At 42.3% G+C, this 14,197-nt stretch overlaps 1 protein-coding gene across 2 annotated transcripts in view; it reads right to left on the reverse strand.

Moving 5' to 3' along the window:
* Positions 1-1,634: 1,634 nt before the first annotated feature.
* Positions 1,635-14,197, reverse strand: part of fbxo38 (F-box protein 38) — a 134,742-nt gene continuing 122,179 nt past the window's right edge. For both annotated transcript variants that reach the window (XM_068043444.1, XM_068043443.1), the window contains exon 22: positions 1,635-3,667. In XM_068043444.1, coding sequence (XP_067899545.1) covers positions 3,489-3,667 — 179 coding nt within the window. In that variant the 3' untranslated portion in view covers positions 1,635-3,488. The remainder of the gene's footprint in view (positions 3,668-14,197) is intronic.

A 14,197-nucleotide genomic window follows, 5' to 3' on the forward strand; every position in this document is an offset into this window, starting at 1 on the left:
GTGAGGGGAGTTTGACTGCTCTTTTTTCTGTTCATTCTTGGGATGTTAGTATCACAGACAATGCCAGCCTTTACTGACCATCCCTAATTCCCTCAAGGTGGTGGTAGTGAGCCAACTTCTTGAACTGCTGCAGTTCATGTGGTTATTGGTGCATGCAGTGCTTCTGTAGCGATCCAATACAACTGAGTAGCTTTCTAAGTCAATCACAATGCTGTGGATCTGAAGTTTGCGTTAGGATGGCAGATTTCCTCCCCTGAAGGATGTGAGTGAACCAGATTTTCTTTTTTAAACAATCCGTAAGTTTCATAATTATTAATGAGAAAACATTCTATTCCAGATTAATTAATTGAACTTAAATTCCCCCTGCTCCTGCACTGGTTTTTGAATGCATGACTCCAGAACATTAGTCCAGGCCTCTGGATTACTCATCCAGTAACATTACCACAATGCCACCATCCCCATCAAGGCAGCATTTGACAAAGTGTGGCATCAAGGAGCCCTGATAAAATTTAAGTCAATGGGAATAAGGGGGAAAATGCTCCACTGGCTGGAGTCACACCTAGCACAAAGGAAGATGGTTGTGGTGGTTGCAGGCCAAACATCTCAGTACCCAGACATTACAGTAGGAGCTCATCAGGTAAGTGTCCTAGGCCCAGACATCGAGACACCATTCAGGACAAAGCAGCCTGCTGGATTAGCATCTCATCCACCATCTTAAATATTCACTCCCTCCATCACAGATGCACAGTAGCTGTAGCCTGTACCACCTACAAGCCACAATACAGCAACTCACCAAGGCTTCTTCGACTGCAACTTCCAAACCCATGACTTCTACCAGTCAGAAAAAGGGCAGCAGGTACATGGGAACACCACCACCTGCAAGTTCCCCATCCAGGTCACACACCATCATGACGGAACTATATTGCTGTCTCATCACTTCTGACTGGGTCAAAATCCTCAAACTTTTTCCCTAGCAGCATTGTGGGTGTCCCTACAACACATGAAGTGTAACAGTTCACGGCAGTGGGCGGCTCACCACCACCTTCTCGTGCAATTAGAGATGGGGAATAAATGTTGGCCTTGCCAGCAATACTCACATCCCATGAATAAATAAAAGGCTGCATTTGCTGACAATGCAACTAATAGGTGGCGTAATACCAGCACATGCACAAATGCAGCCTCATTGACTGAAACGTCACTGTCTGCGACATCTCTGGCAGCTGCCAGTAAAGATGGCATTGCTCAATTTATCACAAAAAAATTAAATCCAAACCACCTCAATGGCTGCAGTCGCTGCCTCCAGCTCACTCCCAACAGTATCCTGGCTCCCTGTTTGCATCGCCACTCCCTGCCGCTCAGCCCCCCACCTCCCCTCGGCCACTCGCTCCCAGCCTCGCCCCCCACCCCCCGTCTGCTCGCTCTACCCTCAGCCACTCATTTTCCACACCCCATCCCCGCCGCTTCTCCAGATGCTGGGGAGCCATCGGCCGAGGGAAAGGGGGGGGGGGGGGGTGGGGGGAGAGAAGTGGCAAGCGATTGGCCGGGGGGGGGGGGGGGGGGGGAAGAAAGCAGCGAAGTGGGGAACAGGCAGTCAGTTGGGGGGGGGGGGGGGAGAGAAACGGGTAGCGGGTGGCCACGAAGAGGCAGCGGTGAGGTGGAGCGCAAGCACCTGAAACAGGGTACTGTTGGGGGAATGGAGGCGGCTATTTCAGCCATCGAGGGGTGAGGCAACGCTTGAACATCGTTGCGTGGTGATGTCAGCACGCACTTGTACGGATTCATACTGGAAGCTGCCAAATGTTCAGACGCACTGAATGTCAGCAATCGCTCTGCGCATGCTCTGCATTGTCAGGAGACACTCCATAAAATAAATGCGTGGTTCAATAGGAAAGCATCAGAATAGACAAGCCTGATGGTTACAGAGATAGGGAGGGGTGAGGCCATAGAGGGATCTGAAAACAAGGACGAAAATTTTAATGTTAAGAAATCACAATCTTTGAATGAACATGTCCCCTCCTGCTAGCCCCATCCCGAGCTGCCAATTAAATAATGGATCCAAGCAAAATTTACTTATCACTTCTTCGCTCTGCATAAATAACTGCAAGCCTGGAACAACTGTGTGGGAATGGAAAGAACACAAGAGTGAGCAACTACTTTACATGCTAGTACTTATCATTCCTCGATCATGTCAAAAATGTAAATTGTTTCACATCAGTTGTAACTTGTGATAAAAATGGGAAAATCTATAATTTGAGTACAGACAACTTCATTGGCATGAACTAAAATTGAGTTAACAAGAATGAATGTAATGGGTATAGACAGAAAAAGTTTGGGGTTTCTAATTTGTATTCAAATTGGGTATCCGCTGTATTAGTCTGGTTGCACAAGACTGCATTACCAGTCAACACGGGGGGCTTGAGTCTGCAGTCTCCTTGGCAACCATGACTACTCCAGGTCGAGTCTGAAACTATTGAGTTTGCAGCTGAAATATTCTTTCACAATTGAATCTCTAGTAGTGAGTAGTGACTGGCTGAAGGAGGCAAGGATCAAAGGTTAAATTAAATTCAATCTGAATGCATTTCCCTAAATATGAAAAGTCAGTTACATATAATAGGTATGGTCCAAAATAATTTAAAAGACTTTAATCATTTAGGAGGCAGAAAATAATTCTTAGTTTCACATATACTCTACAGAAATTAGTGAGTGAAATTAAACCAAAGTTTTAACAATTTATTGGGAAAAGAAGCCGCCTAAAGAAATGTATTTTCAGAAAATGCTTCTTATATTTAAATATTTTATCATACAATTTCCCTGCCACTTTGTTCCTTGAAAGCAGTGCACAACAAAATGCATGTCACTGTGTAATAAAACACTATTTTCTGTTACTGGTTTATTACCCCCATTCTGGGTTAACTGCCTCATAATGAAGCATCAATATAATGTTCAAATTAGATATATAGATATATATATATATATATGTATGTATATATAAAAAAACACAAGACAAAGTTCCTGGTTTTCCTCAACTCTTCGACACACTTAAAAGTGTAATTTAAGAGAAAAAGGCACATAGTACCAAAGAAAATTCATAGAGCTAAGTTGTATCTTTACTGAGCTTTGAAGTATGCCAAAGAACATGGCCTTGATTTTCAATACATATTTTGTCCCTAACTGTATTGTAACAAAATATCAGAAAATGTTCATCTTAGTAACTATATAAGTTGGGATATAAATAGCCTCTTTTTAAATCCTATTTATATTCCCTTTCAATAATATTTGAATGAATTCAATTGTATAAACATATGAAATGATACTGCTTCAGGAAGATAATTCTTAAGAGCATCTCTATACAGAAATCATTTGTACACAAATATTTTATACACAATATATAAAGTATTTGGGGCATAGTGCAGCTACACAGTGCTGATAATTCAAATCTTGCAGGCTGTAATCTGGCCTTTGGACAGTCATAAGCAAGAAAGGCATAGTCAGATATAATCATCATGAACAGGCTCTCCACTGATATCACAGTAATGTATGAAAATAGCTACAACTCGCTGAAATACACCACTCCTCATCTGCCGTCGCTCGGAGATCTCCTCACCAATTGTTTCCATGCAAATGTCAGCTGACAACTGTCCTTTCCTCCGTGGAGCATAGATTGTAGCTGAGGGGAAAAATCCCAAGATCATTACATATCACAGCATTCAATTTAGTTCAGTTAAATTATTATTTTTTTTTTTAGGTCTTAAGGTATATCAACCTAGAAAAGTAACAATTAAGTTGCCTCAAATAAACAAGCACTTTGCCCCAACAGTGCTTGGATACTGAAAAGGAGCAGGAACCTCAGCTAATTTTCCCCTTATTGCAGAAGATGGTGAGACAAAAATCCTATATTATGAAAGTGATTCTGTTCCTGTAAAAATATTTTTTTGAGGAATTCATAGTCAAACTGAAGAAATATTGGACCAGTTTATTTTTCAAGAGGGTCATCAAGAGGACACTGAAAGAACTGGTTTGGCAACAACGTTTACTGGTTGTCACATGACAAGTTAAAATAGAACAGAAACCCTGGTAACTGAGGAAGATGTGTGCCGAGAAATAACAGTCGCGCACCCCCTGGCAGGACAAGCCCAGGAGCAGCAGAGTACACCTGAGAGAGCAGCAAACTCACAAGCTTTTGGTTGCAGTGTCGTGTTTACCTTCTGGAATGAGATAAAGTTGGCATCTGCTGCTGAAGTGTCACGGAGGAAGAGACCAGATTCGTTCTGATTGTTTAAAGAGTCAAGCCTGCAGGAGGAGAAGAGAATTTCCAAGGAAGGAGAGAAGACCACAACCCACTTCAGCTTTCCAGCACCTCTCTAAAAGATCCTGTCGTCTCTCATCTTTGAAGAAAAGCCTGCTAAATTAATTCTCAACACCGCCTGAAAAGAACTGTTCTACAAGATCCCAGTGACCCGTCTACGTGTACACAGAGGCTAGACTGTATGCCAGTTCTGGAACACAAAATATCTCATCTGCTGTTTTCTTCAAGAATGAACAAGCATTCAGCCCAAGTATTTCTTCTGTCTGTAACAGAGCTCTGAACAAAAATCCCTTTCTGGTTAGTGTGTTTTACTCTGGGAAAGAGAGTAAATGATTGACCATAGAGTCATAGAGAGATACAGCACTGAAATAGGTCCTTCGGCCCACCGAGTCTGTGCCAACCATCAAACACCCATTTATACTAATCCTACATTAATCCCATATTCCCTACCATGTCCCCACCTTTCCTCAATTCTCCTACCATCTATCTACACTAGGGGCAATTTACAATGGCCAATTTACCTATCAACCTGCAAGTCTTTGGCTGTGGGAGGAAACCGGAGCACCCGGCGGAAACCCACGCGGTCACAGGGAGAACTTGCAAACTTCGCACAGGCAGAACCGAACCTGGGTCGCTGGAGCTGTGAGGCTGCGGTGCTAACCACTGTGCCGCCCTATCGGTGTAAGTGGTAAAAATTAAATATATGTTGTCACCTGTGGAGAAGTGGAACTAGAACAAATAGTGCAATCCTCGTGCCTCGCTTGTAACATGTAATTGGGGCTCTTGCCGTGATAAACCCAATGCAGACGAGTACAATTCTAAGTGGGGTAATAATAATTGAATGTCTTGACCAGTTGCTGCAACTTTTTTGGGGAAGGAGTATCCCTGAGTGATTTGAGACACTTAACCAAGGTTAAACTAAAGGATTTGACAGAACTGTTGGCGTGTTGAGTTAAAACCAGGAGCTAAGAACGCAGACATAATCGAAGTAATAGCAAACTATTTTTAATTGGAAGAAAGCAAACCAGAAGGTAGTGCAGTTGAATTAGCTAAAATTTGGTTACAGATGAGGCAGCTTGAACTTAACCAGAAAAAAAAATTGAAATGAGAAAACGTGAACAGGAAAATGAATTGAGAAAACCCGAGCATGAAAAAGAATTGACAATGAAAAAAACTTGAACTAGAATTTCAAAGAGAAAGAGAAGGAAGGGAATTTGAAGTTAAAAAGCTGGAACTAAGACAAAAGGGTAGCCTTGACTTCAAGGAAAATTCTGGTGAGGAAAGATCTGGCTCTAGCCCAGGATACAGTGGAGAGCTGTTTAAATTTGTGCAAGCCCTCCTTAAGTTTGAGGAAAGGGAGGTAGAGGCATTTTTCATTTATTTTCAAAAGATACCCAAACACATGAAGTGGCCAAAGGAAAGCTTGACATTGCTTATGCAAAGCAGGTTGATGAGCACTGCTCATGAACTTTATGCTATACTTTCTGAGGAGGCATCTGCAGATTATGAGATGGGAAAAAAGGTTATTCTTGCTGCTAATGAGCGAGTCCCTGAAGCTTACCGACAGAAATTTCGGAACCTCCGGAGATTGTCTGGGCAGACTTATATAGAATTTGAGATGGTAAAGCAAATTAACTTTGATTGTTGGATACGGGCACTAAAAATGGAAGCCACGAATGAGAACCTTAGGGAACTAATTCTTAGGTGCTGAGGGTGGAAGTGAGGTCCGCAAGCCTAATTGTTAGCATTGTCACAAGTTGGATTCTTTGTGCAGAATGCAGGAGGTTGTGGGGTAAACCCATGCGACTTACTGAGGTACACAAAGCCAATGCAGAGAAAGGGGCTCTAACCAAGAGTGTAGCTGATCAGGCTGTAGCTCTGACTGCAGCTGTAAGGCCAAATCAAAAAACCACTAGTGCAGGGGTTGTGAATAAGATATCTGATAGTTATAGGGAATTTATGTCGAAAGGAAAAGTAGTAACTCCTTATCCCTCAAGTGAGGCAGGCAAACATATAGTTATACTTAGGAATATAGGAGCCACCCAAACTCTTGTGCTGGCTAGGAATTACCCAAACTCTTTTGCTGGCGAAAGCCATAACATTTCCACCAGAGAGCGCACTGAATGCCAAGGTTTTAATGAATGGTACTGGTGGGGAGTATATACCCATACCTTTGTATCAGGTGCACCTAGAGTGTGATCTAATGTCTGGAACAGTAACTGTGGGCCTTGTCCATAGTTTGCCAGTAGACGGAGTTGACCTATTCCTGGGGAATGATTTGGCTGGAGTGAAGGTAGTACCTTCTCCACTGGTCACGGAAAAACCAACTGAAGTTAGAGACAGAACAGTTACTGGAAAAGGTTCCATGAACTTTTCCTGCATATGTAGTAATCCGAGCAATGGCTAAACAAGTTCCATTGTTGGAGCAAAATTGGCACCACCGTCAGATAGCCAAATATCAGACTTTCTTTGGGGATCTGGATAATCCAAAGGAAATATTTAATAAGTCTTCTCTGATCACAGCTCAGCAAGCTGATCCAGAGTTAAAGAGGCACAATCAGCTCCAACAGAAGCTGAGGCAAAAGGAGTTCCAGAAGGCTATTATATTAAAAATGGGATTCTGATGAGGAAATGGAGACCTCCAGACAGACCTGCGGGCGAAGAATGGAAGGTAGTTCATCAGATAGTACCACCAAAATATCGCCGGGAACTATTAAGGATAGGGCATGAAATTCCGATAGCGGGTCATGTGGCGATCTGGAAGAACAAATCATGCACAAGTCGACATCTTTACTGGCCAGGTCTTACCAAATACGTGGTGCAGTTTTGTAAAATGTGCCATACGTGACAGATTGTGGGAAAACCGCAATATGCCATAAGACCGGCACCTCTAATTCCCATTCCAGTTATTGGGGAACCATTTAGTAGGGTGTTGACAGACCACAGCACTATAGAAAAATAACAGCACAGAACGAGGCCATTCAGGCCGCCATGTCCGTGCCGGCCGAAAAAGCGAGCCACCCAATCTAATCCCACCTTCCAGAACCTGGTCCATAGCCTTGCCGGTTACAGCACTTCAGGTGCGTGTCCAGGTACCTTTTAAAAGAATTGAGGGTTTCTGCCTCCACCATCATACCTGACAGTGAATTACAGACACCCACCACCCTCTGAGTGAAGAAGTTCTTCCTCATGTCCTCTCGAATTCTTCTACCAATCACCTTAAATCTGTGCCCTCTGGTAATTGACCCCTCACTAGGGGGAAAAGGTCCTTCCTGTCTACTCTATCTAGGCCCCTCATAATTTTGTACACCTCAATTAAGTCACCCCTCAGCCTCCTCTGTTCTAAGGCATACAACCCGAGCCTATCCAATCTTTCCTCATAGCTGCAACTTTTCAGCCCTGGCAACAGTGGCGCAGTAGTTAGCACCGCAGCCTCACAGCTCCAGCAACCCGGGTTCGGTTCTGGGTACTACCTGAGCGGAGTTTGCAAGTTCTCCATGTGACCGCGTGGGTTTCTGCCGGTGCTCCGGTTTCCTCCCACAGCCAAAGACTTGCACGTTGATTGGCCATTCTAAATTGCCCCTAGTGTAGGTAGGTGGTAGGAGAATGGTGGGGCTGTGGTAGGGAATATAGGATTAATGTAGGATTAGTATAAATGGGTGGTTGTTGGTTGGCACAGACTCAGTGGGCTGAAGGGCCTGTTTCAGTGCTGTAACTCTCTATGACTCTATAACATTCTTGTAAATCTCCTCTGTACTCTCTCCAGAGCAATTATGTCCTTCCTGTAATGTGGTGACTGGAACAGTATGCAATACTCCAACTGTGGCCTAACCAGTGTTTTATACAGTTCCAGCAGTACATCCCTGCTTTTGAATTCTATACCTTGGCCAATAAAGGAAAGCATTCCATATGCCTTCTTCACCACTCTAACTACCTGTCCTGCCACCTTCAGGGACTTGTGGACATGCACTCCAAGGTCTTTCACTTCTGCTACCCATCTCAATATCCTCCTGTTTATTGTGCATTCTCTCGCTTTATTTGCCCTCCCAAAATTCATTACCTCCCACTTATCTGGATTGAATTTCATTTGCCACTTTTCTGCTCACACAATCAAACCATTGATATCTTTCTGCAGTCAATGGCCATTCTCTTCACTATCAACTACACGGCCAATTTTTGTGTCATCAGCTGATTTCCCAATTATGCCTCCCATATTTAAGTCCAAATCATTTATATATACCACAAACAGCAAGGGACCCAACAATGAGCTCTGTGGAACTCCACTGGAAACAGCTTTCCATTCACAAAAACATCCATTGACTACTACCCTTTGTTTCCTGTCCCTGAGCCAATTCTGGATCCAACCTGCCACCTTTCCCTGTATCCCATGGGCTTTCATTTTACTGACCAGTCTGCCATGTGGGACCTTGTCAAATGCCTTAATAAAATTCATGTAGACCACATCCACTGCACTACCCTCATCAATCCTCCTTGTTACTTCCTCAAAAATCTCAATCAAGTTAGTAAGACAGGACCGTCCCTTAACAAATCCATGCTGACTATCCCTAATTAATACATGCCTTTCTAAGTGGCACTTTATCCTGTCCCTCAGAATAGATTCCAACAATTTACTCACCACGGAGGTCAGACTGACCGGCGTATAATTATTTGGCCTATCCCTCACACCCGTTTTAAACAATGGTACAATCATCTAGTACCTCTCCTGTATCTAGTGAGGATTTGAAGATGATCCTCAGCGCATCTGCTATTTCCTCTCTGGGATGCAATCCATCCAGCCCTGGCGATTTATCCCCCTTCAAGGATGTCAGACCCTCTAGTACTTCCTCTCTCATTATGCTTATCCTATCTAATATTTCACACCCCTCCTCTTTTACTACAATGTCTACATCAACCCTCTCTTTTGTGAAGACAGAGACAAAAAACTCATTAAGAACCCTGCCCACATCTTCTGCATCCACGCATAAGTTCCCTTGTAACATCTCTGATAGGCCCTACCCTTTCCTTAGTTATTGTCTTGCTCTTAATGTACTGATAAAACATCTTTGGGTTTTCCTTAATTTTACCTGCCAATAATTTTTCATGTCCTCTCTTTGCTTTTCTAATTTCCTTTTTTACTTCACCCCTGCACTTTCTATACTCCTCTAGGCTTTCTAAAGTAATGAGATTTTTGCAATCGTCAGGCTTTCTTTTTCTGCTTTAACATATCCTGTAAGCTTCTAGATAACCAGGGGGCTCTAGATTTGGCAGTACCACCCTTTATCTTTGTGCGGACATGCCTACACTGCGCCTGTACTATCTCACTTTTAAATGCCTCCCACTGGTTTGCCACTGATTTTCCTTCAAGTAGCTGTATCTAGTCCATTTTCACCAGGTCACACCTCAATTTCTTAAAATTTGCCTTCCCCCAACTTAGAACTTTTTAGAACTGTTTTATCATTGTCCTTTTCCATGATTATGTTAAAACTTACTGTATTATGGCCACTATCTCCAAAATAATCACCCACTGTTACTTACTCTACTTGCCCAGCTTCATTACTGAAGACTAAATCTAGAATTGTGCCCCCTCTCGTTGGGCTTGTTACGTGCTGGCTAAAGAAAGTCTCTTGAACACAGTTCAAGAATTTAGTCCCCTCTGTGCCCTTCACACTGTTTGTATCCCAGTTGATATTTAGGTAGTTGAAATCTCCAACTATTATTGCCCTATAATTTTTGCACTCAGAAATTTGCCTACATATTTGTTCCTCTCGCTATTTGGGGGTCTATAGTACACTCCTCGTAATGTGGCTGTCCCTTTTTTTAAAATGTATTCCACCCATATGGCCTCATTTGATGATTCATTTAGCATATCATCCCTCCTCAAAGCTGTTATTGATTCCTTAACTAATAATGCTGCACCCCCTCCTTTTTCATTTCCCTCTCTATCCTGCCTGAAAACTCTATATCCAGGGATGTTGCATTGCCATGCTTGCCCCTCTTTAAGCCAAGTTTCCGTTATAGCAATGATATCATGTTGCCATGTGTCTATCTGTGTAGGACTTTTACTGAAAACAAAAGCAGGACACCAATATATACTCACTATCATGGATATGGCTGCTTGGTTCCCAGAGGCCATTCCTTTGAGAACAATTTCTGCTAGGGTAGTGGTAGAGAAGTTAACCCAGTTCTTCACTAGATAGGGATTACCCATTGAGATTCAGTCAGATCAAGGTTCTAATTTTCTGTCTAAAATTTTTCAGTAAGTTATGGGTAACTTGGGTATAACACAGTTAAAGTCGTCAGCATTCCACCCACAGACACAAGGAGCTTCAGAAACATACCATCAGCCCCTGAAAACAATGATCAGGGCACACTGTCATGAATATCCCCAGGATTGGAATAAAGAGCTGGAATTTCTTTTGTTTGCCACTAGGGATTCACCTAATGAAGCTACAGGTTTTAGTTCTTTTGAATTAGTTTTTGGACATGAGATACGAGGTCCTCTAAAACTAATTAAGGAAAGGTTTTTTTTTTTAAGAACAGAGGGACGAATCTCCTGTGCTAGACTATGTATCCGTGTTCCAGTAACGGCTTACGAGAGCTTGCAAAGTGGCTCAGAAACACCTTAAAGCTTCCCAAACAACTACGAAGAAATGGGCAGACAAGCATGCTAAGACCCGAAAATTTCAACCGGGGATGTACACCTTAGCCACACATGATGTGGATGTAGGGAATCCTTTCCTATAAAACAGCATCCTTATCGCTTAAGTCCAGAGAAACAGGCCCAGGTAAAAGCAGAAATCCAATACATGCAGGAGAACCACCAAATAGAACCCATTCAAAGCAGCTGGAGTTCACCAGCAGTATTAGTGCCTAAACCTGATAGTTCAACAAGACTTTGCATAGATTACAGAAAAATTAATGCAGTAACAAAGGCAGACTCCTACCCAATTCCTCACTTGGAAGACTGTATAGAAAAAGTGGGCAGTGCCATGTTTCTTACAAAAGTACATTTGTTAATGGGATACTAGCAAGTTTCTTTTACACCCCAATCTAAAGAAATATCAGCCTTTGTTACACCAGACGGTCTTTTCCAATGCCGAGTGATGCCATTCGGGCTAGAAAATGCCCCAGCAAACTTTCAGAGACTAATAAACCAAGTGGTAGCCAGTGTTCCTAACTGTGTAGTTTATCTTGATGACGTGCTGGTGTACAGTGACACTTGGAAGGACCACTTGGAACAACTAGAAGCTCTGTTTAGAAAATTATAATCGGCGGATTTAGTAATAAACCTCGTCAGAAGTGAATTTGCGAAAGCAAGAGTGACTTACCTCGGGCATACAGTAGGGCAAGGACAAGTGTTGCCAAGAACTGAAAAAGTACAAGCATTGGTGAAGTTCCCTACCCCTACGAATAAGCAAGAAATCATGAGGTTTTTGGGGATGTGGTTTTTACCGAATGTTTGTACCAAATCTGCTCCACTGATAGATTTACAACAGAAAAAGAAAAATAAGGTAGTGTGGTCAGGGGAATGCCAAGCACCTTTTGAGTGGCTGAAAGCCATTTTGATTGATGAACCAGTGTTGGCTGCTCCAAATTTCACAAAGTCCTTCAAGGTAGCAATTGATGCCAGTGACCTGGAGGTCGGTGTAGTCCTGTTACAACACGATGAATCAGGGATACAAAAGCCAGTTGGATGCTTTTCCAAAAAGCTAAATCGACACCAGAAAAGATACTCAACATTGCAAAAAGAAACCCTAGGCTTATTATTGGCTCTTAAGCATTTTGAAGTCTATGTCAGCCACGACTACAGAGACACACTGGTCTATACTGATCATAACCCCCTAGCCTTTGTGGAAAAATGTAAAAATCAGAATGCCAGAGTATTTCATTGGAGTTTACCATTATACCTTTATCACTTAAAGATTAGCCACATTTTGGGCAAAAACAATGTTATTGCAGATGCTTTATCGAGAATCTAACTTTTGTTCGAGTTATCTGAATGAAAAGAAGTTACAGAGCAGAATTGTATTAACTATGAGTTGAGTTTGATATTGAAAATGTGTTTTAAAATTTATCTTCTATTTTTCCCACACTTTGTAATGAAATGCATTTAAAAATGGCGTTTCATTCCTCCAAGGGTGGAGGTATTATGAAAGTGATTCCGTTTTTAAGAGTTTTTTTTGAAGAATTCATAGACAAACTGAAGAAATGTTGGATCAGTTTTTTTTCCCAAGAGGGTCATCAGGAGGACACAAAGAGCTGGTTTGGCAACAGGTACTGATTGTCACATGACTCGAGTTAAAAATAGAACAGAAACCCTGGTAACAGGAAGATGTGTGCACAGAAGTGACAGTTGCGCGCCCACGGACAGGACAAGCCTGGAAGCAGCAGAGCACACCTCAGAGAGCAGCAAACACGCAAGCTTTTGGTTGTAGTGTCAGTGTTTACCTTCTGGAATGAGATAAAGTTAGCGCTTGCTGCTGAAGGGTCACGGAGGAAGAGACCAGATTTGTGCTGAATGTTTAAAGAGTCAAGCCTGCCGAAGAGGAGAATTCCCAAGGAAGGAGAGAAGACCACAACGCAGCTCAGCTTTCCAGTACCTCTCTAAAAGACCCCGAGAAGTCCACTGGGTCAACTCATCTCGTCTCCTCTCTTTGAAGAAAAGTCTGCGAAATTAATTCTCAACGCTGCCTGAAAAGAACCGTTCTAAAAGATCCCAGTGACCCGTCCACATGTACTCTGAGTCTAGACTGCATGCCAGCTTTGGAACACAACATATCCCATCTGTTGTTTTCTTCAAGAATGAGCAAGTATTCAGCCCAAGTGCTTTTTTTGTCTAACAGAGCTCTTAACAAAAATCCCTTTTATTTTTCTGGTTAACTGGTGTATTTGTGTATATGAGTGTGAGGGGCTAAGGTAAAAGAAGAACTTTAAACTTGCTGCAGTGTTCCAGTGAACATCAACGCAAACTTGAAGAACAGCACCTCATTTACTGATTAGGTACGCTACAGCCTACCGGACTGAACATTGAGTTCAATAATTTCAGAGCATGACTGGCCCTTTATATTTATTTATAGTTTTTAATTTCATTTTAATTTTTCATCTTTTTTTTGCCATGTGCCTGCCCACTGGTTTTTTTTCATGTTTGTGCTTTTGGCTAGGGCTGTTAATTATGTCATTTAACATCCTCTCTGCACTAATGCTTTGTTTTTCACCACACCAAAAGCACACACTTTTTGCCTTTGCCCCATGACCTCCTTGTCAGTTAGTCTCTCTCCGGCCCTCTGTCCTATCAATACCTTCCTTTTTGTTCTTTTTTCCCCCCACCCCCGCTTTATTTGCTTAAAATCTATTACATTGCTAACCTTTACCAGTTCTGATGAAAGGTCACTGACCTGAAATGTTAACTCTGCTTCTCCCTCCACAGATGTTGCCAGACCTGCTGAGTATTTTCAGCACTTTGTGTTTTTATTTTAAACTTTCAACCTGTGTGCTTATGCTTTACTTCATTACTGGTTAAGACTTATTTTATACTAAACTGATAATTTTCTTGTTCACTAAAGAAACCTGGTTAGTGTGTTTTATTCTGGGGAAAATAGAGTATATGATTGACCGTATCGATAAGTGGGAAAATTGAAATATATGATGTGACCTGTGGAGAAGTGAAACTAGAATAAACAGTGCAATCCTCCCGCCTTGGTCGTAACAATATTAAAAGTCGGCTGACTGCACCAATTCCCTGTTGTGGTGCTTTGGGTCTGATTTTAACTCTGCACAAGTGGGTGAGTTTTGAATGAGCTACAATCTTGCCCTTCATTTCTGTGCCATGCTTTCTTATAATTATAGGAAGCTGAATTTTTCATAATTGAGTTTATAACTTAGCTTTCAGTC

The sequence above is a fragment of the Heterodontus francisci genome, chromosome 12 (genome assembly GCF_036365525.1).
Source record: "Heterodontus francisci isolate sHetFra1 chromosome 12, sHetFra1.hap1, whole genome shotgun sequence".
Lineage (NCBI taxonomy): Eukaryota > Metazoa > Chordata > Chondrichthyes > Heterodontiformes > Heterodontidae > Heterodontus > Heterodontus francisci.